The sequence below is a fragment of the Macrobrachium nipponense genome, chromosome 3 (assembly GCF_015104395.2).
Source record: "Macrobrachium nipponense isolate FS-2020 chromosome 3, ASM1510439v2, whole genome shotgun sequence".
In the NCBI taxonomy this organism is placed as follows: domain Eukaryota; kingdom Metazoa; phylum Arthropoda; class Malacostraca; order Decapoda; family Palaemonidae; genus Macrobrachium; species Macrobrachium nipponense.
In genome coordinates, this window is record NC_087202.1 from 43,334,125 (window position 1) to 43,357,207 (window position 23,083).

The 23,083-nt window shown below is 40.7% G+C and overlaps 1 protein-coding gene across 1 annotated transcript; it reads right to left on the minus strand.

The window, feature by feature from the left end:
* Positions 1-20,198: 20,198 nt before the first annotated feature.
* On the minus strand, positions 20,199-21,361 carry LOC135222376 (uncharacterized). Its single transcript, XM_064260464.1, has 3 exons — positions 21,124-21,361; positions 20,596-20,762; positions 20,199-20,411 (listed from the first exon to the last, which is right to left on the minus strand). The coding sequence occupies exons 1-3, from the start codon at positions 21,359-21,361 to the stop codon at positions 20,199-20,201; spliced, it is 618 nt and encodes a 205-aa protein (XP_064116534.1).
* Positions 21,362-23,083: the final 1,722 nt, after the last annotated feature.

Sequence of the window (23,083 nt, forward strand, 5' to 3'; positions counted from 1 at the left end):
CAATTATATACATACATGTGTCCTACCCTAGCATAAAAATAAGGGTAGGTACACTCAAATCCATCATTAATACAAATAAAACAAGTAATTCAAATATATACAAACACATTGTGACTGAAGTTATCACAAGTTTAAATGGAAAATTTATACAAACATATTGTGGCCTAACCTAGCATAAAAATAAGGTTAGGACCACTGGAGTACATATCAGTACCAATGTGGTTGTCCCTAGCAAAAAAATAAGGGACAAACCACTATAACACACAACGGCTAAGGCTATGATGATGAGTAGCCTGGTGATAGGTTGAGGCATGTTGGTTGAAGTAGGTAGAAAGGAGACCTGGATCAATACTACAACTACTAAGCAGTATCAGGGGAAACTATGTTTCCCGCTGCTACTGCTGAAAAACTTTAAAGATTCCAAGGACTTTAAATAATGCCGTTTAAAGACTGTCGGGGATTTCCATCCAGTATACTTCCTAAGATCCTCAAAGTTCATATGTTGGAAATAGTTAATAGAGGTGGCTACTCCCCTGATATCATGTGCTTTTGGGAATGACTCAGGGTTGGCTTGTTTAATGAAGTAAAGGATTTGTTGCCTAATACCTTTAACTGACAAAGTACCACCTTTTTCTCTCATGAAGAGAGCACCCGAGGATCTAGAAGAAGTACGAGATAGAAAGGCTCTAAGGGTTGATACTGGGGCAGAGAGAAGGATCCTGTGGAAGTGGGATAAACCTTCCAAGGAGCCCACCTTGCAAGAGGATCTTCATTTTTGGCTAAAAAGCTACGATCCGGAGCAAGTAGAACTTCTCCTGATGGGAGGAATTCCACATGACCCGCATCTCTGGATAGAGCCGACAGTTCTGAAATTCTTGCTCCTGAGGCTAGGCTTAATAAGAATAGAGTCTTCCTCAGGAGCATTATGAATGTACAAGATGAGTTGTCAGTATCTGAAGCTAGTTTGAGAACATCATTCAAGAACCATGAAACTGTAGTAGGCCTCTGAGAAGGTCTAAGTCTAGCACAGGCTTTAGGGATAGATGTGAAATAAGATTCAGTTAAATCTATCTGAAAACCTACTTGAAAGATTTTCTTCAAAGCCGACTTGTGAGTGGTAATCGTGCTAGCTGCTAAACCTTTTTCAAATAAAGATCTGAAAAAGGATATAGCCAAATTAACTGTCATGGTTGTAGTGTTCGATTCTCTCAAGAAAGATGCTAATTTCTTAACAGCTGAGTCATATTGTCTGATGGTTGACTCCCTCTTATCTGATTCCAGGAAGAGAATATTCTGTGGATCAATGTTAGCATCTTTATTAGCCGCAAACTTCATGAAGTCCATAAAGTTAGGGTCTGGAGAGTTCCTGAGGAAGCGAACACAGTCCTCATTTGTACTGATTGTGATAGTTTGGGATTGGGGATCCGTTGAGGTCGGAGACCCAATTCCAAGAGAAGTGGATACCAGTTGCTCTTGGGCCAGTCCGGTGCAATCAGAGCTACTATCCCTTTGAAAGACCTTAGTTTTGTCTAGGACTTTCAGGAGAAGATTCACTGGAGGAAAAACATAAATTCTCCTCCATTGATTCCAATCCAACGACAGGGCGTCCGTGGCATAAGCCAGAGGGTCCAGGTTGGGGGCCACATAGCAAGGGAGCTTGTGGTTCGCTTGTGAGGCGAAGAGGTCCACTTGGAGACCTGGGAACTCTCCGGCCTACCCACTGGAATGACCCGACGTCCAGAGACCACTCTGATTCCGGAGGGACTGACCGGGACAGGGGCGTCCGCTATCCACATTTCTTACATCCTGCCAGGTGAGTGGCAGACAGATGCCATCTGTGTTTGTTTGCTAATGCAAAGATGGCTATCATGACATGGTTCACATGCTTGGATTTGGACCCTCCTCTGTTGATGCAATGAACTACTACTGCACTGTCCAAAACTAGCCTTAGATGAGACTTTTTCGGGGGAAGAAGTCTCTTTAGAGTAAGAAATACTGCCATTGCTTCCAACACGTTTATGTGGAGCTGGCGAAATTGAACTGACCAAGTCCCCTGAACCTGTTTGAACTGAGAGTATCCCCCCCAACCGGACAGGGATGCGTCCGTGTGAATGGTTAACATTGGGAGGGGATATTGAAGGGGTACTTTCTTGGCTAGGTTCTGTACTCTTGACCAAGGCCGTAGTTGGTTGCGGAGGATCTGTGGGATCACTGACAACTTGTCTCGATATTTGGAGTTTGCTTTTGACCGCCAAATTCGATTATATCTTTTAACCTTACTTTGAGAAGGATATCTGTTACTGAAGCAAACTGAAGAGACCCTAGGATTCTCTCCTGGTTTCTTCTTGACGTTTGTTTGCACTTGAGAAATTGCCTGACAGATTTTGCTATTTCCTTCCGTTTGGCTACTGGAATTGATAGATTGGGTGGAGGGAAAAAGAAATCCCACTGGATTCCCAGCCACTGAAAACGAGATTCCGGAACAAGTCTGGATTTCGTTTTGTTTATCTGGAACCCCAGATGTTCCAGAAAGTGAACTACCTTTTTGGTAGCTTTGAGACATTCCTCGACTGTTGGTGCCCAGATTAACCAATCGTCGAGGTATGCCGCTACCATGATTCCCTGAGCTCTCATTGTTGTACAACCACTTCTGCTATCTTTGTGAATACCCTGGGGGCTACATTCAGACCGAAGGGCATCACTTTGAATGAGAATGTCTGATTTCCTAGCCTGAATCCTAGGAATGGGCGGAAGTGCCTGGCTATAGGGATATGATAGTATGCGTCTGTAAGATCGATGGAGCATGTGACGGCTCCACGCGGCAGTAAGGTCCTTACTTGCGAGAGGGTAAGCATCTTGAACTTGTCGCAGCGAATGAAAGAGTTTAGCTTTGACAAGTCTAAGATTAACCCTTCTTTTTGTTGAGCCTTTCTTTGGAACGCTGAATAAGCGACCTTGAAATTTTAGATGCTTGACTCTCGCAATAGCTCCTTTCTGAAGGAGTTCTTCCGCGTAATCTATCAATTCCTTTGACGGTACCTGATGGAATGATTTGATTGAGGAGGAGGATCTTGGATCCAGCTCCAGCCTAATCCTTTGGACACTATGCTCTGTGCCCAACTGCTGAACCCCCACCTGTGGCGGAAAGGAGGAAAACAGCCTCCCTCCTACCTGGAGAGCCTCATTGCTGATGGGCGGGTTGGCCACCACGCCCTCCTCTGAACTGTTTACTCCTTGCGCCCCTTCCTGCGCCACGGTGACGAAAGTAACCTCTCGCCCTACCCCTCGATTGAGAGTAGCCTTGAACCTCATAAGCAGGGTTAAAGGCAGGCGAGATGGCATAGGAGGTCGAAGGCTGGGATTGCTGGGGCACCAGGAGGAAAGGCTGAGTTTGTTTAGCTGTAGCAGGTTGTCCTTGTTGGGTGACTGGGACCGCCTGCACAAACTGCTGCTGAGGCTGGAGTTTTTTGTATGGCTGGAACCTCCTACCAGCCTTCTTTGGTTTCTTGCCAGCAGTAGGAACGGATTCCTGTTTCCTCTTAGAGGAAATGCCCCACCTAGCTCTAAGGCTCTGGTTGAGTCTAGCAGCTTCGTGATGAACTTCGTTCACTGCTGACTCTGGGAAGAGATCCGCTCCCCACATGCTGGCAGTCAAGAGTCTATTAGGCTCGTGCCTGATAGTACACTCTTGAAGAACATGCTTCCGACAGTTCTTCCTGGCTTGGAAGAAGTCAAAAGCGTCTAGCAGAACCGTGTGAAATTGTGATTTCGCTAAGATCTTAAATAGCGGTTCGTTCGCATAAGACAGCGCAGCCATTTCCGTGACTATGATAGAGTTAAGGGACCTGCCAAACCTAGTCCGCGCCTCGAACTCTGCCTGGATTAGGGAGTCCGGCAGCCTAGGCAACTTCTCACCGAACTGGTCCATAGCGCAGTCCGGCTTGAGTTTACCCTGCGTGAAAGTAGCAGGCAGGTTTTCCCATACTCATCGAAGGCGGGAAAGAGTGGAGAAGTGGACTCCGACTCTCTCAACTGCGGAAGGGGCTCATCCTTGAGGACTGCCTGAAGAGCCTTCCTCCTCCAACCAATTTCGTGGCGAACGGAAGAGAGACCTCCTCTTCCGTGGCGAAAATAGTGAAGGGGCTCTTATAGGCCTGGAGTTTAGTATTCGTACACTCCCAGTCCTCAAGGCAGTGAACCCATTCCCGTTGGGCGTGGTCTCTACTGTAGAGGACAGACTCCTTCGAGATCTTGTCCTCCCTTGTAAGAGCCGTTGGTGTCAGCCTAGCATACCCGATGAAAGGCTGTGACAGACCCGGAGGATAGAACTCGAAGTCCTCATCCTTCGAGTGCCAAACTCCGGGATCGAAATCATCCCGTCCTTAAAGGGAGCGTAGGCCGCTACTCTCCATGGATTCTCCATAGAGAAAGCTGGCAGAGAGTCGTAAGACGGGAGTTGGAGGCATCCCCGTGCTAGAATCGCAGGGGATACTGGGGGAGGAGCCTGGGATAGCCCAGTCATCCGATCCTCAGTCTCTCTACTCTATTCGAGAGTTCCTGGACGGTCTGTCCAGTTTGAGACAGAGTGCTCGACAATTGTGCGAACATCTGCTCAAAGCGGGTTCCCCAAGCTGAGATTTGAGAACCAACCATCACTCCTACCTGCTCCATCATTCCTGGTGAGACAGGAGAAGGAACGCAGGAGCTGGTGCTTGCTACCCCTGCCGGCATAGCCGGAGAGGGGGCAACGGAGGCGGGAGAAGGCAACGACTCGGAGGTAGCGCGAGCTTTCTCCTTCGAAGCCTTGCCTCTAGAGCTCTTCGACTGGGAAGAGCTTGGCTTAGCCTTCACCGCGTCGGCGTAAGAAGTCGATGACTTCCTAGCCGAAGAAGACGAAGACGACTTTCTAGAAGTCGACTTAGACAGAGTCTTCGGTTCTCTCTTTCCCTTCTCCTTAGGAGGTACAGAGAGAGCGGGAGTGCGGCTAGGGATCTCAGATCCCGGAAAGCCTTGGAAAGATGCGGAAGAAGAAGGGACAGGAGAAGATCCAGGAGCGCCCAAGGAAAGACCTTGGGCGCCCGACAAACCTACCTCAACCAACAAATCCTCACTCACTAACCGCCGATCGGCTCGAGGTTCAGGTCCAGGCCGGCGACGTCCGGGACTGGCTCCTGGGCGGCTACGAGCCCCAACGACTGCTGGAGATCTTGCTGGATGGCGGCTATTACGGGGGCGGCGGACAAGGGGTCGACGTAGCCCGTCGACTTGCCCGCAGGGAAGATCTGGATGGCCAGCTTTTTATCCAGTATGTAGGGCTGGCCCTTGGCGGCGTTCTTCCCAAAGCCGCCTACCCACGCTTTCAGAGTGGCGAGGGCGACTTCCCTCACACCGCTAGCCTGAAAGAAAGGCTGAATTAGCTACCAATTGCGGACAGGGTTAACAAACTTACGAACTAAAAGTGTTAGTAAATTGATAAATAGTCTTATAATGGTCTTACCCCATCAACCAGCTGACCGACCAGGTCGTAGCAAATGGTGCAGGCCTCGGGATGCCAGACGATGGACTCGTTGAACAGGGTGGCACAAGGGGCGTGAGACCTGCACTCATCGTGTCCGCAGGGATCATGCAGCGTCGCATTGCAAGCGAGGACCTGACAGTTGGTAGCCTGTAAGTGGAAACGTACATGAGTACAGAGTAAACACTTACAGCCTAACATATGCTCCGCTGGTGCCGGAGCGATAAAGTTAGATGAAACCAGAGCCCTGCTAAAATACGTGTGGTAACCATGTTGGAAGAAAGGCTATGGCTCCGCCAGTGGCGGAGGCACAAGAATCAACCAACTAGGAGTGGTGGTAAAGGAAACCACAACGTAAAATGGCGGGGATGGTTGATAACATAATAATAATATAAAACACAATTCATTGCAAAATATCTTAAATTAGGGTATATATCCTTAACATAGTATAGTAACAACATCAAAACCAACTTCTCTCCACCCGTCTACTAGAAGAGTGCGTAGGTAAGGGTAAGCTCCCTTCCGGTAGCGGAAGGGAGAGATATAAGGATATAGTAGGCAAGCAAAACGACCATCCATAGTACCCACCCTACCCGCTAGTGGAGCCAATAACCTATAACCAAAGGGGCCCCGGCTGCGACGGAAGGCTCCTTTCGTATCGTAAGGGAGGTGGCTGAGTAATGGGTATGGGGGGGAAGGAGTCCCGTGAAACACGGCGGGAGCGAGGAAAGGGGAAGGGATGGCCTACTCCTCCCCACCTCACCAACTACCCGTATGGAGACCCGGTACCTCATAGTGGTCGCCCTAAACCCCCTGCTGGTGGAACCTCCCGGCACCTCCGGAATGAGAGAGAAGGCTATGAGGTGTTATGACAACCCAGGGGTCCCCCAGCTCCTCCCTACATCAGAGAGGGAGGGAAGGGGCAGGGTGAGGTGCTATGGAACACGTGACCACTAGTGGCCTAGGCCGCGATCACCACAACCGTGGTAGGGCCACGTGAACCAAGCTGTACCAATACATGGAACAAGCACCTAGGCTAGCCTAACACCCTAAATAATAATAATAAAATACATCGAAAGGTGGAAGAGACACTTTTAGGAAAAGAGAAAGAAGCCCAGGAGGAGGCAACTATTCCAAGAAACAGTAGCCTACTCGGAGCCAGCGATAGCCGCTGTAGAGCAAGAGCCGGGATGCTGGGCCAGAATAATATTAATGATAGGCCCTAAATACCAAGCTAAGAGAATGTAAGAGGGCTAAACTAGCTAAAACTCGATGTAAAACAATGAACGTGAAAAAAAAAAAAAAAAAAAAAAAAAAAAAAAAACAAAAAAAAAAAAAAAAAAAAAAAAAAAAAAAAAAAGCCCATAAGTATAAGAAGTCCCAGTATGGAGGACGGGAATTCTTACGAGGCAGCATGGCCGCCACGAGACAACCGGGGGAACCGTATATGACCTATAAAAAGGAAAATACTGGTACCCGGAAGATAAAACTATGATAAAATATTACTTATGAGTTACTTAACTTAGCCGTGGCAATTGCTGAACGTTCCATCGTAGAAAACGAAGAATAAATCCAGAATAATAATAGCACGAGGAAAACAGCGTCAAGATGCTGGCGCTAAAAATTAAGGATGACCGCTAGGGGCGCTGCTGTCCGTGGCGTCCTCTAGTAGTAGTAGTAGAGGCTGCATCGCCCGTTGGTATCAGCTCTCTCTTAGGGGATTCTGATAGGAAGTTCTAATTGGTGTTTGTCTCGTGGTAGTGTTCCACACTCGCCCCTATTTCATACCGACACTTCTTTTTAAGAGTGAGCGAGTCAGTCTTACTGACTTTTTTCTAATTTTGTTTTTTCTCTGTAATTTTAGGATATTTTACCTAGAAAGATGATATTAGGGATTACTTTCATAGGCCGACACGAGCTGAGCCCAGAAAAAAGAGTGAAATGGATAGATTATTGTATTTCTTTAAATACTTTCACATAATATGAATTTTGTAATTACAGTTATATTAATATTATTAAACCAAACAAAAACTTCTTTCAGTTTTCTTCTGAAGATTGAAAAAGAAACCCACAAATTCAATTTGTAACTTGTTACTTACTAAGTATTTTACATTTAGTTTTACTCCACACTCGAGTACTTTCAGGCCCTTCTGTGGCCCATTCTCAAGAGATGTTTGGGATGTTAGCCTGGGTCAAGGCCCAGCAGTCTTAGAAGTAAACAAGTTACAAATTGAATTTGTGGGTTTCTTTTTCAATTAATATTATTAATATTATAATTATTTGAAAGTATTAAAAACATATAGTACATGTACTATAAAAATTCTTGAGTCTCATAAATGAGGGGAGAGAGAGAGAGAGAGAGAGAGAGAGAGAGAGAGAAAAAAATTGCATGAATACTTGGTGGCAACAACACAACAGCTCCTCCCCCTCAGGTCCCATTACTTGATAATTGACAGCTTTAGTACCTGGAGTTAGAGAGAGAAGACTGGGATTTCCTTCATTCTTACATAATTTTTCAAATTTATAAACTAAAACCTTACTAATTCACATTAGTATTTTCCTTAATGAATTGATATTATTGGTGTATACATTAATACAGTGGTACCTCGAGATACGAAAGGCTCAACTTACGAAAAACTCGAGATACGAAAGCCAATGCGAAAAATTTAACGGCTCTACATACAAAAAGTTTTCAAGATATGAAAGGTTTCTGAAAGTCCGAGATTTGCCCGATAACAATTTTGAAACTCGCGCTGCGCGCCGCCATCTCAGTTCTAGTAGACTCGCCACCATCCTCCTGCTCTCCCATGAGATCCTTCTCTCCTATTGGACAGCATCCCTCCCATCATGCATCTTATACGTACGTGGTGGAGTGCCTACCCCGGCCACTTCGTACCAGAATCTTTATCGTACTCGCATGGCATTCGTTCGGTCCAATGATTTCGTTTAGTAACGTAAATTTGTTAGTGATTTCGTTGTGGTACTTTATCGTGTTGTATGAGAACCTAATTAGTATACGTACTACATAACTTAATTACGTACAGTATAGTCATGGGTCCCAAGAAAGTTGCTGAAGTTCACAGAAAGAAGAGAATGCTTTCTATGGAGACAAAAATGGAGATAGTAAAAAAGTATAAAGCTGGCTTGCGGTTGAGTGTGATCGCTAAGGAATACGGCCGAAATCCGTCGACGATAGGCACCATCCTTAAGCAGAAGGAAGCCATCAAAGCAGCTACACCTTCCAAAGGTGTGACTATTTCGTCCAATAAGAGGAGCCATGTGCATAATGAAATGGAAAGGCTGCTTCTTATATGGATTGAGGACAAAGAAATCGATGGCGATACGATAACCAAGATGGCAATCTGCCAGAAGGCCAGCGCTATTTTTGGCAATTTGATTGCCCAAGCCGAAGACGACGGCAGAGAGGGGACATCAACGGCAACCCCCGAGTTCAAGGCTTCTCATGGGTGGTTCGAAAAATTACGTAAACGGACTGGCATCCATTCGGTGGTGAAGAAATTGAAATTATGTAAAGTATAAAAAGGTAAAAAGAAATGTATAAATCAAAAAAAGACAAAATAAATTTTATTTTAAGTGTTTTGTAAAGTTAAGTGTTACAGGTTTGTTAATGTGTTTTGTTAAGTTTAGTTTGTTTTTCTGACATTTTTTATGTGTTTCGTAAAGTTAAGTGTACGTATCTGCCATTTGTCCTCCTCCTCTGTCGCCACTTTCGGAGATAGCCTCACTCGAAAGGTAAGCTTCCACATTTTACGTACAGTATTCCTTGTATACCATGTACACTAATATGTACATTTTATTTACAGGTTATTTTGCATTTTGTTATTAATTTAGGTATTGAATGGTCCAAATTGTTGTAGTATTTCATTGTTTATAGGTCAATTTAGCTTTATTATGAAATTTACTGGGGTGTTTTTGGAGGGCTTGGAACGGATTAGCCATTTTACATGTAAAATGTGGTCCAAGATACGAAAACCTCATGATACGAAGGGCGCCTCGGAACGGATTAATTTTGTATCTGGAGGTAATACTGTATTAATATTTGAAAATAGTAAATCATTTATTTATCATACAAAAAAAACATACATCTCTGTAGGAGAGAGAGAGAGAGAGAGAGAGAGAGAGAGAGAGAGAGAGAGAGAGAGAGAGAGAGAGAGAATTACTATTTTTATTATGTGATATAATTTAATCTTATTGAACTTACTAATACAGTATTAATCAATATTAGTATTTGAAAATTAGTAAATCGTTTTTGTATCATAAAAATGTATTTAGTCATGAAAATAACATCAAAATACACTAATTAGTGATTATTTTCGCTGGAAAAATCCCGTGAATAGGCGAATCCCCCGCAAATAATTGGTAGACATGGCCCAGGGAGAAATCCGCGAATCAGTGAGTCCGCGAATCCGGAGAACGCGAATACGGGGGTGGTCCACTGTACCCTCAAAACCCTGGCCTCGATTCTGTACGGTAAAGAATTTGACAGATATATTAGGCCAAAAGAAGAAGAAAAATCTCTCTGCCCTGTGAGAGCTCGTAGATGTTATCTCTAAGAGATTGAGAATATCAGCGGCCCGATGAGCAACTTATGGTAAAGTATATCTTAGTTTTAGTGGCCCGAAGGATTAGATATTTTTTTTTTGACGTGGCTAGAAACTAATTGGTCACCTAGCAACGGGGCTTACAGCTTATTGTGGGATCCGAACCACATTATATCGAAAAATAAATTTCTATCTTCAGAAATAAATTCTTCTGATTCCGCATTAGCCAAGCCGAGAATTGAACTTCAGACCACTGGATTGGTAGCCAAGTGCGAAAACCACTTGTCTAACGAGGAACTTAGGATGCTCAGTTAAGAATCCCTCCAGACCTCTTAAAGAATGCTTTCTCGTTCTTCTTAAGAGATCTTATCCTGGAAGCCCATTCACAGATTGGAGAGGATTCTCTTCCTTCCCTGAAGGTGAAGGCTCACGAGGTAAGAGTAGTGGTCACCTCGTTAACCTGAAAGTATAACTTGTCCCTGTCCTCAATTTCAAAAAACTTACTGGAAGTGTAAGTCTGTTTTTGCAATGCACTATTTATGAGACATTGAAACCGCCTATGACAACTTCAAAACCTTGGGACCCTTGTCTGTAGCGGGTATGATAGTGGGGGATGAATGTGTATTCCAGGAGTCCCTACCTGTTTTTCAGAGAGGTGATGGATTTTTTAATTTATTGCTATAAGGTGACTAGGCATTATAGTTAGTTTTTGGTTCCTGATGCTGACCCCTGGGCAGGGGCTGGTTTTTAAACTATAACTTGTTGGAAGTATTACAGTGTCACATAGCTCTTTGGAAAGCCCCTATGTCAGTAGAGGTGTTTCATGGCCATGCTGCTAAGTAACAGTATGTATTTGCAGTAGCTCTGTCTCCAGATAAGGAACAACAAGCATTTATCATTGCTATCATGAGATATACCAATGATAATTTTAACATATAATATATTACATACGATATGTCCGTGAATCCCTACCACCCATCGGTGCGGGATTCAGCAATGTAATTACTGGTTAAGTTACTTAATTAGAAAATGATATTTTTATGATAAAGTTTTATCTGTATACTTACCCAATAATTAACCCAGTAATTACAAGTAGAGCCTGTGCTCTTCCCATCACATGGACATTTTAGGAAAACAAATTGAGCTCTTTTTATGAAGTTGTTCCTCTCCTTCCCAGAAAGTGGGCAGAGCCTATCACCTACTAAACAGAAGAAGAGTGTTACTGTGAATTTTGAAAATTCAAGTTGCCGTTGAAGTAGAAACTACAGTGTTGTGATTACTGGGTAAGTACAAATAAAACTTTATTCTATTATAAAAATGTCATGTCATGTATTATTACCGTATCATTATTATTTTGTGGAGGTTTTATTGCAACTTCCATAGCAATTGTTAGGACCAAGGCTTTCAAAAGAGATGAGGATAGACAAGGTCCACCCAATTGGGTGGGGTCGCCTCCCACCCGGGGGTAACTACGTAGGTGATGACATATCTTAGAGCTATCTGCTCATCACGGCAATTCACCTGCTAACGCAATAAGGAGGTAGACACAGCTCCGCCTTCATGGGGGATTTTGGGGGGAAGTGAGCAGAATGTTCGGATTAAGTTGTTAGCTTGGAATTCTTCGATATTCTTGATATTCATATTGTTTCTACTTTACAAATAATTCAATATACGTATCATTCATCCACATAATGAACAAGTCTGCAGCTCATTTGTTAGATCTACATTTATTCAGGCTGGAATACAAGAAGACAATCCGTTTTGATTTACTTCAGGTTTCGACACTATAGCCTTCTATTTGCTGCAGCAAGAGATGAGTGTTGCCAAGTAACTATTACCCATTACGTATGGAAATAATTACCCATTCACGCTACAGGAAGTCCCCGGTTATCGGCGATCCGGTTTTATGGCGCTCGTCTAGCGAAAACAGGTTATCGGTGCCGTAAGTGCCATTATGGCACCATAAATCACTGAGTTTCGGTTAATGATGGTTTTCGCTTACCGGCACACCCCAGAGAACGTAGCCCCGCCAATAACTGGGGACTGCCTGTATTGAATCTTGCAGTCTTGTGACCATGGGTACAATTCCATATCCTGCTGGGCATTATTAAATTTGTTGAAGCCCAGAGTGGTTTCCAGATCTCTGTCTTCAGCAAACCCTGAGAGAAATACCTCAACTCCTTGGCACAATCTCTTCCGTCAACCTCATGTAGAGAGATACCATCAACTGGTAGGATTCCTATCTCTTCGTAACTGGAGACTATCCAGTATCTCCTGCAAGGGAGAGACTTCTTGCAGGGCAATTACTCAGATGTCTGATTACCTCAGAAGATCTTTTGCCTGTACCATGGAAAATGGACCATCTACTGTGGTTGAAGTCATTGACAGAGTTTCTCTCCACTCGGAACTTCTATTCAGTAGATAGTTGATTTCTTGATCTTCGGAACAGAAAAATACCCTTCTGTTTATGCTATTAAGTGCTACAGGGCTGCCTTGGTATTGGTGCTTCATTTGAAGTGATTGAACCTAACTTCATCTTTAGAAATCTCTATGCTTCTCAAGTTTAAGATGCCTTCTCCTAGGGAACTCAAACCTTCCACTTGACATCTGACTCTGGTGCTAATTAGTCTCACTCAATCCCCATATGAACCACAATGTCAGTCATCGGACAGGGACATGACCCTCAAGACAATTTTCCTTCTAGCCGTGTTTTCTTCAAATAGAGTGGGCGAACTCCATGGCCTGGCTTTTGATGTAAAACATACCAGGGGTTGGGGGTCTGTAACCTTCGATTTTGTCAAAAAATTCATTGCCAAGACTCAAAATCCCTCTGTTTATGATGACATATTTGCCTCCTTTACCATGCCTTCCCTTAGGGATTTTGTTGACAACAGTCTAGATGCATTAATTCTTTGTCCAGTCAGAGCAATGCGTAATTATCTAAAACAGACTTGACACCTCAGGCTGGGGTGCCAAAGCCTGTTAGCACAGGCCAGGCCAAGAAGTGTCCAAGAATACCATTTCGTTTTGGTTATGTGAAGTGATTAAGCATGCCTACTCCTCATCATCAGCTTCTACTGCTAATACTGTGCATGCAAGAGCACATGACATTAGAGGACTAAGCTCCTCCTTGGCATTCAGGAACAACTTGTCTGTTCATAGCATTTTGAATGCTGGTTCGTCTGTTCATAGGATTTTAAATCCTATGAACAGATGAACCAGCATTCAAAATCCTATGAACAGACAAGTTGTTACTGAATGCTGATTCTTGGCTTTGCCAAATCCCTTTCACTTCTCTCTACCTGAGGAATGTTGCCCACAGGTCCTTGGACACTTTTTCCTTGGGTCCAGGGGTGACTGCTCAACAAGTTTGTGTATCTTGCTTAAGATGATGGTATGAAAGTGAGAATGACTGAGATGGCTGGTCTCTTTTTTCCCTTTCTTCTTTACCTACGGGTATTAAGAAGATGGATCCACCGTATGCTGGAACTGGCTGGAGACAGGTGAGTGAAGTAGCCTTACTGAGAGTATTTTATTTCTATACAAATATACCTTTCAGTAGTAAACCTGTATAGGTGGCTACCTTAACCCTTAAACGCCGATTGGATGTATTATATGTCGACATAAATTGTCTGTTGGGTGCCGAACCGACGTATGGTACGTCGATATAAAAAGTTTTTTAAAATTTGTGGAAAAATACTTATAAGCCTACCAGGTGAAAACTTTTGAATCACGCTCCTTGGGGGATGCTGGGAGTTCACGAATCAAGGCATTGTTTTGTTTATAATCGTTACCCAGGCGCGCAAGCGCAAATTTCTTTCTTCTCGCACTAAAAAAATCAGCGACACATCTCAGAAATTATTTTGTCACTTTGACATAATTTTTGCACCATTTTATATTAGCCGTTACATGGAGTATTATACGTATATGAAAATGTGCGCAATTTCATGTAAAATACAACGAAAAACAACTCATGGTTGTAGCTTTCATCAGTTTTGAAATATTTTTATATAAATAATGATAAGTGCCAAAATTTCAACCTTCGGTCAACTTTGACTCTACTGAAATGGTCGAAAAACGCAATTGTAAGCTAAAACTCTTATATTCTAGTAATATTCAATCATTTACCTTTATTTTGCAACAAATTGGAAGTCTCTAGCACAATATTTCGATTAATGGTGAATTTATGAATAAAAACATTTTCCTTACGTCCGCACGGTTACTCTTCCGAAAAAAATCAGAAATTTTTTCATCTGATTGTCGTAATGTTTGCACCATTTTAAATTAGCCGTTACATAAAGTTTTATATATGAAAATGTGCGCAATTTTATGTAGAATACAACAAAAAACAAACCCATGGGTGTAGCTTTTCTCATTTTTCAAATATTTGCATATAAATCACAATAAATAGAAAAAACCACGTTCGGTCAACTTTGACTCTACCGAAATGGTCGAAAAACGCATTGTAAGCTAAAAACTAAAACTTCTTACAGTACTAGTAAATATATTCAGTTATTTATCTTCATTTGAAACAAATTCAAAGTCTCTAGCACAATATTTAGATTTATGGTGAATTAAAAAAAAAAAAACTCCTTCCCTCCGCGCGGATTCTCCGCCACAAATCTCCGAAATGCGTACGTCGCATTCTCATGATATTTGCCCCATTTCATATTAGGCGTTTCATAGAGTTTTATATATGAAAATGTGCGCAATTTCATGTAGAATACAAGAAAAAAATAATTGAAGGTTGTAGCTTTTCTCATTTTTGAAATATTTGCATATAAATATAAAAAAATTTGTCATTTGGTCAACTTTAACTCGTCCGAAATGGTCGAAAACTGCAATTGTAAGGTAAAACTCTTACAGTCTAGTAATATTTAATCATTTATCTTCATTATGAAACAAATTGGAAGTCTCTAGAACAATATTTTGATTTACGGTGAATTTTTGAAAAAAAAAATTTTTTACGTCCGCGTGTTGCTTTGATAGTTTTACAATGTGTTATATACCAAAATGATTGCAATTTAGTGTACAATACAACGAAAAACAATTAACTTGTTAGCTTTAACCGTTTTGCTCACAGCGCGATTTAAATACAATTATATATGAAATTTTGTTTTTGCGCTATGATATATTGCATTATTTATATATGATAGTGATATTTTTTTTCATTTCTGATGATTGCATACTAAACTTCAGGCAATGACAAAAAAAGGAGCCAAAAATGAACTCTTAATCTTGAAAAATAACAGCGCTGTGATTTTTTGAAAAAAATATTTTTTCCGCTTTGGTGCTCACTCCGAGACCCCCATGGCATACGGGAGACGATTTTTATTATACCCCTTCGGTGTTAAAGGGTTAATTTGTTTTCTGAACAGATGTAACTCTTCAGCTTCCTCCTGTGCGATGAATCTGCATTGTATTTTAATCCAGTAGTCTGAATGTTAAATACACATACATATATCTAAGAGCTCAGAGGCTTAGATCTACATCCTTTGCATTCTGTTATCCAGGAAGTGTGACCAGATGTGCTGAACCTCCAGTTGGTTCAGGATTCTCTTGCCCTTCACCAAGAGTGAGTCTATCCTAATGTTAGGACCCAGGTTTGTTCTGCATATGAACAAATGACAAATATTAGTATTCATAGCTAACAAACCTGCAGTCTTAACATTTACTGCCCACCTCTAGCCCTCTTTCAGTTAAACCTGGGCTGGAAGAAAAACTATGTCATGAGGTTGAGATTGGGTCACTGGCCTCTCCTTGTCTCATCTCTGTGGCAGATGCCAGATGCCACTAATTCCATGCATAAACAATTCTTATTGTTTTTTACTGGTTTCCACCTGGCGCCAGAAGATTTATCCTAATGTTAAGACTGCAGGTTTCTTAGCTCTGAAAAATACAAACTAATTTAAATTTGTCATTTTTGATAGTGTAGTCGCTGTTTCGTCCTCGAAGGAGTACCCTTTCCATGCGTCTATCCAGAGCTCCATGGCGACCAGACTAATGTCAAAGAATTCTCTTAACTGGTCTTATGGCTGGGTATGTGTCATAATGATAAATACATATTATAACACGTGATAGAGTATAAATGACTCAGGATAATAGGGCACTTTCTATTATCCTCAGCAAATGCTGATTTCCAGTTTTCTAATTACATCAAATCCGTAAGAAGAAGAAGTGGTTATGCACATACGTACCATCATATTGTTTACATACATACGACCAAAATCCAACCAAGATGCCATTCCCTTTCTGGTCGGTCAAGAAACCAGAGCTCAGAAAAGTCAATTCTTTACTTATTGATTCAGCTAAGTGCATAGTTTTAAGTTTCAGTTTTAAAAAAAATTATTTAATCTGTAAACACAATGGTTTATTGTGAGTAAAAAACCGAATTCGGCTTATTTCATTGGCGCTTCTTATGATTGATGATCGTTAGGCTAGGTCCGAGAATTTCGTTCTTCATTTACCTATTAATTTCATTACCGAGGTTGATGAAAACATAAGTTGAAAGCTAAGTGTACAGTTTTAAGTTTCAGTTAATTAAAAATTTTGTTAGTGTATAATGTGGAACAATGATTTTTGTGTGTGTGAAAAACCATAAACTAATTTTTTCGCCAGTACTCGTCGGCACTAGCGATTTAGGATCATTAGCGCCAAGAGTTTCGTTCTTCACTTATTGATTTCAGTACCTAAGTTCATGGAAACTTCCAACTTGAAAGTTGAGTATGTAATTTCAAGTTCCACTGAAAAATATTTTTATTTAGACATTGGAACAATGATTTTAATGTGCCTGTAAAGCCATAAACCGGTTTTGTCATCAGTACTACATGTTGGCACTTCTTACAATTTACGATCATTACTACATAGCTGTTTGTAGAAGAAGTTGTTATGAAGAAACGTTCCACACTAATGAATAATCTGTTCAGATAACGATGTCGGCAATAGACTACCAGGCAGTAGCCCACAGTCTACTTCGATTCAGTGAGGATATGTTGGCTAGACTGTGGATATTGTCTGTAGCCTATAACCTATGATTATGCATCCTTAAGGGTGAATAAAATATACTAACTTAGATTAGGCAGTAACCTGAATTAAGGTAAGTTTTGGGCACAAATCTTGTTAGGCTATTGGTTTAGGCAGTACCCTAAGTATACACCAAAGACCTTAGGATTAGATAAAAGGCTGTAGACATTTTTGCCTTTTATATAACCTGTATATTTAAGCATTGTCTTAATACTTTAGGCTATCGTGTGCATACCTCGAGACATGAAATTAATCCGTTCCGAGGCGGCTTTCAGATCATGAACTTTTCGTATCTTGAACCACATTTTACATGTAAAATGGCTAATCCGTTCCAAGCCCTACAAAAACACCCCAGTAAATTTGATATTAAAGCTAAATTGACCAATAAAGAATGAAATACTACAACAATTTGGACCATTCAATACCTAACTTAATACGTACTAGTACTAATGTGTATGTACCTGTAAATAAAGTGTATTAGTGTACATGGTATATTTTACAACCCTTGGGAATTTTTACAACTCTTGGGGTTGTATAAAAGTTCTTATATAATAATTGTTGTCAGTAATAAATGTAACTCAGTGCCAAAGGTCAGTGGAAATGAACACTCAAGAAAACTTAACAATATTTAATACTTAAATACAAAATTTAGATCAACCTTGTTGGATGTGACAAATACCATAATTTGAGAACAAGGAAGAACAAATACCAGTCCTTAGAATCACACTGGATTCCCTAAAACTAAAGCTAAGTCCTAACAAAGAAAGGGGAAATAATAGTTATTAATAATAAACTTGTTTGGATCCAACAATTTTGCTGGCCAGACCAAAAACTACCCTAATACTACTAATTCCAAGAAAGAAGAAAGACAGAGTAAATAAAACAGGAAAACTATTATAAATCCTACCTATCAACACAAAGCTAAGCACACAAAACCTTGTCTATAATAGAACTGGATGACATTATATAGTCACGACACAAATATGACAAAAAATATATATACGTATATGATTAAATAATACAAAGGATGTATAGTTCTTCTCACTTCAGTGGATGCATCAGAGGAGAGACAAAACTAGGGCCGTGATCCACTCGCCATAACAGCTATCAGGGCAGGTCCTGAACGCCAGAGCATAACCGTAAAGGGAAAGCGATCCCAAACGAAAATCAGACACTCTGTCTTACCTGGGGTCAGCCTCCCTACGGGCCATCTCACGAGCTAGCAAGCTCCCAAAACCACAGCAGCTGATTGGAGATGAAAGTGCTAGAAGAAAGCGACGGCACCCATTCCCTGGGAATTCCTCCTCGTCAGGGTTGCAGGTGACAGGAGCACCTGCGAGTCTCTACTCGAAGTACACAAGCCGCAAGTCGAGGCAGCAGACACTCGATTCACAGGTGACAAGAGAACCTGCAAACAACAGACCAAGGTGAGGATCCAAAGTGTAATCCAAAGAATCGTCGTCCAAATAAACTGCCAAATAAACATTATCCAAAGTCCAAATCAGTATGCTGCTCAAGGTATGATATCAAGGGAGTGCTCTAGCCCGAACTGAACTCTGTCAGAGCACCAACATCCAGACATCACCAAGACGCGTTCATATACACTCGTAAAAAAAAGAAGAACAATCATTAAAACGATAGTTCGATAATATAAACAAACGGAGAGGAGGCGCCTAACCACACTGAGTAACGTTAAATTAAGCACTTTACGCTAAACACTTAAATGACCAGACAACGGACACTTGAATTTCAAAAATAATATAAACAAATACTCATACAAAACAAAGGCTATTCTGCTGCCACAAAATGATTCTTAAAAAGTAGTATAATTAAACCTTAAACCTAGAAAAACAAGGCTGATCTAAATTTATAAAAGACAAATAAAAAAAATAAAACTAGTCTTTTCTAATACCTTCCTCCCCAAAACAAAACAAATTATTCCAATAGAATACATTTTTTTTAATTATACAAAACATGAAACCTGTAAAGAGAAAAGGATTAACACATCACTCTCAAGACAAAGTAAAGTCTCACGAATATCAATAACTGAATTGTCACACAAAGAAAACTTACCAGCCTAAACAACAGAGAAAACATAAATCAAAATAAACCAAAAGGTCAAATTAGCACAAAATAGTTAACACCAGACACTGACTGTCTCAAATTCAGCCAATAACATTGAGTTTACACATAACAGACACGACCACAGTTAAGACCGACCGCACTTTGGTCACTACAGGTTTTCCTTTGGTTCAAAAGAAAACAGACAAAATCATTAAATACCTCACTAAGAAAACCTAATAACTAATAAACCAAACTCCAAGCGGAACACACACTCATACTCATCCTCACATCTCTTAAGATTAACGCAAACCAATTGAAGAGACGAGAAGGGCGAGGGGAGGGGAGCCAAGTCGTTATCAAATCCATATCCTTGAAAGGGCATCGGGAATTCGATTCTCTGATCCCTTAACGTGTTTTATCACAAGCGAGAATTCTTGCAATTGCAGAGCCCAACGTAAAATTCTCTGGTTGGCTCCTTTCATGTGCTTGATGAAAACCAGTGGGTTGTGGTCCGTCCAGATTTCTATGGGAAAAGAAAAATTTGTCACATAAGGCTTAAAATGCACAAGAGTACGCACGAAGGCGAGGGCCTCCTTTTCAATGGTGGAATATTTTCTCTCAGCGGCCAGTAGCTTTCGACTATAATATGATACAGGATGAACCTCTCATACCTCGTTCCTTTGAAAGAGGACACCCCCAATACCTATGTCACTGGCATCCACTGCAACAATAAAAGGTCTCTGGAAATTAGGAGAAGTCAGTATTGGATTAGATACGAATACCATCTTAAGTTTAATAAATGCTTCCTCACACTGAGAAGACAACACAAACTTCTGCCCTTTCTTTAACAACTTGGTAAGTGGCTGAGCAATGTCTGAGAAATTTCGCACGAATCTGCGATAATAACCAGTCATGCCCAGCACTCGCTGAACTTCTCTGACATTGCACGGCCTCTTTAAATTTACGATAGCCTCGAGGTTGGCTTGTTTAGGTGCCACCTGACCCAAACCCACCTCGTGACCCAAATAGCACACTTATGCTTTGTCAAACTCACACTTGGCCAGATTTACAACAAGACCGGCGGCCCTTAACTCTTCAAACACTTTACTTAATCGTAATATGTGTGTCCGCCAGTCGTTGCTATGGACTACCAGGTCATCTATATAGATTTCTGTACCTTCCAGACCACAAATAACGCGGTTCATAAGTCGTTGGAAAGTACATGCAGCATTTTTCATCCCAATACCCTTTCAATAAATCCAATTTCGTAATAAATTTAGCAGCCCCTATCTGATTGAGACAGTCATCTATCCGAGGCAAAGGAAATAAGTCATTCTTAGTGTGTGCGTTAACCTTACGGTAGTCTACACACATACGGAACTTTCCGTCGGACTTCTTAACAAGGACTATCGGGGAGCTCCATGGACTAACGGAAGGTTGGATGAGATCGTGTTCCAGCATATATTTAATCTCCTTATCAACTATATCCCTCTTAACGGGATTCAGCCGATAAGGACTCGGTTTTACAGGAGAAGCATTTCCAACATCTACATCATGCTCAAGAAAATTAGTTCGACTTGGAGAATTCTGAAATAAATCTGGAAAAGAAGAAATTAAATTAATTACATCCCTCCTTTGAGCAATCTCCAGATGCTCCAGCCCTTCCTTCAAAACTTCTAAATTTTGTATATTATCAAAAAGAGCATCAGAAGACACCTGACAAATTAAATCCTCCAAATCCTCCGAAGGTAATTCCATAACCTCAGCCATAGGCTCATAAACAATAGCGAGAGGATCATGTCTATTTGAAGTAGTATAGAGTTTTAACCTATTTATATGGAATATCCTGCACTTCCGTTTGGTCCCAGGTGCCTCTGTTTCATAATTCACCTCTGACAACTTCCTCAACACCTTCCAGGGTTCCTTATATCTTGGTTCAAGGAAATTGTCAGTCAGTACTTAAAACTAAAACTAATTCTCCGGGCTCAAACGACCGTGCTTCAGATTTCCTATCAAAATTTAATTTCATAGCAGCCTGAGAACTAGCCAAATTTTCTCTGGCAAATCTCCAGGTTCTAGATAACTTTTTTCTCAAGTCCTCCACAAACTCTCCTACGTTTGCATCCCCTCCTCGACCAGTTTCAAGCATCTCATGAAAAATCTCCAAAGGCCCACATACTTTGTGTTCAAACACCATTTCGAAAGGAGCTACACCAGTTGAAGAATTCGGGTGATTTCTTAGAGCAAAGAGAGCAAAGGGAAGCCCTTTATCCCATTCCTCCCCTTGTTCATAACAATACTTTTACGGCCATATTCCTTGGCGATCACACTCAATTGCATGCCAGCTTCATACTTTTTTATTATCTCTATTTTTGTCTCCAAAGAGAACGAAATCACTAACGAATTTATGTTAATAAACGAAATCATATAGAATGAACGAATTCTGCATGCTTACGATACTGATGATGCCGCCAAGTGGCCTAAAAAGCATGCCGCTACGTGTGATGCATGATGGGATCATGGGAGAGATGCTGACCAATAGGAGAGCAGGATCTTATGGCGGTGACTAGCATCAGGAACCAATGGGAGAGTGGGAGGATGGTGGCGAGTCTACTAAGTTGGCGGCGCGTGAGTTTTAAAATTGTTATCAGTGGTCCAGGCGAATCTCGGGACTTTACAGCAACAACCTTTCATATCTCGAACAATTTTCGTATGAAAAGCAAAAAAATCTTCGTATTTGCTTTCGTATCTCGAGTTTTTCGTAAGTTGAGCCTTTCGTATGTCAAGGTACCACTGTATTATGATTACTATCTTTTATGCTACCTCAGCTATTTGGTGGATAAGTGCCGATTATTCATTTTTTTTATCATGTTGTCTCATGTATCTAGATTGTGTATGTTACTGTCTCCATTTTGTATATTTCATGTATATGGCCCTGAGCTGAAATAAAGGATATTATTATTATTATTTTTATTTTATTATTATTATTATTATTTTATTATTATTATTATTATTATTATTATTAGTATTATTATTACTTATTATTATTATTATTATTATTATTATTATTATTATTATTATGATTATTATTCTTAATTATTATTTTATTTATTATTATTATTATTAATTTATTATTATTATTATTATTAGTATTATTTAGTAGACCAAGTAGCCTTGGGTTTGACATAAACAATCTGAGTTAGATAAAAGTTATTAGCCTAACTATGAATTTGCATGTAAGTAACTTAATGTTTTTATATAGCCTTTACATTTGATCTAGAACAATCTGGATTAGGCAATGCCCTATACTAGGCTAAGAGAGGACAATTTAGGCATCCTCCTACTGTTGATGTATTAAGTGGGCCGGCCGGCTAATGCCATTTTTTAAGGACAGGACTTTGATATTCATACCACTTAATAAGGTGACTTGGGACATCTCCAAACCGCATATGATTTTCGCCTCTGACCTTCAGTTTTGTGACACCAGGGCGATTTATCCCAAAAATAACTATTTTTCAAATTCTATCTCCTCCCTTGATATTTAATATGAAGACCTGGGATTACTACCATATATAGACCTGATGTAGACCTCCAATCGAATGGAGAGTTTTTTTTCTAAAAGTCATTTTTTTGCTAGATATGAATTTTTCAATATGGTAAAAAAATAAACCCTATAAATCAGGAGAAAAAAATTTATTAAAAAAAGACGAAACAAAAATTGGAAAAAAGGGCTCTATTTGATTGTTCTATAATGTCTTTCTGAGTTATATACCAAATTCCAATGTTATAGCTTTAAAACTAAGTGAGAAGATAGATTTTGAAGGTCAATAAGTTTAGTTTTGAGATACGGGCGTTCAAAGTTTTCCTTCGTATTTCTGTAAAGACAATGTTAATAAATAATGATTATTATGAATGTCTA

Coding starts and splice junctions, on each gene's coding strand:
- LOC135222376 (XM_064260464.1), bottom strand. CDS start 21,361: ATGGTGTTTGAACACAAAGTATGTGGGCCTTTGGAGATTTTTCATGAG. Junction 20,763..21,123: donor AGAATTAGTTTTAGTTTTAA/GTACTGACTGAC, acceptor CTTCTTTTCCAG/ATTTATTTCAGAATTCTCCA. Junction 20,412..20,595: donor ACGATCTCATCCAACCTTCC/GTTAGTCCATGG, acceptor ATTTATTGAAAG/GGTATTGGGATGAAAAATGC.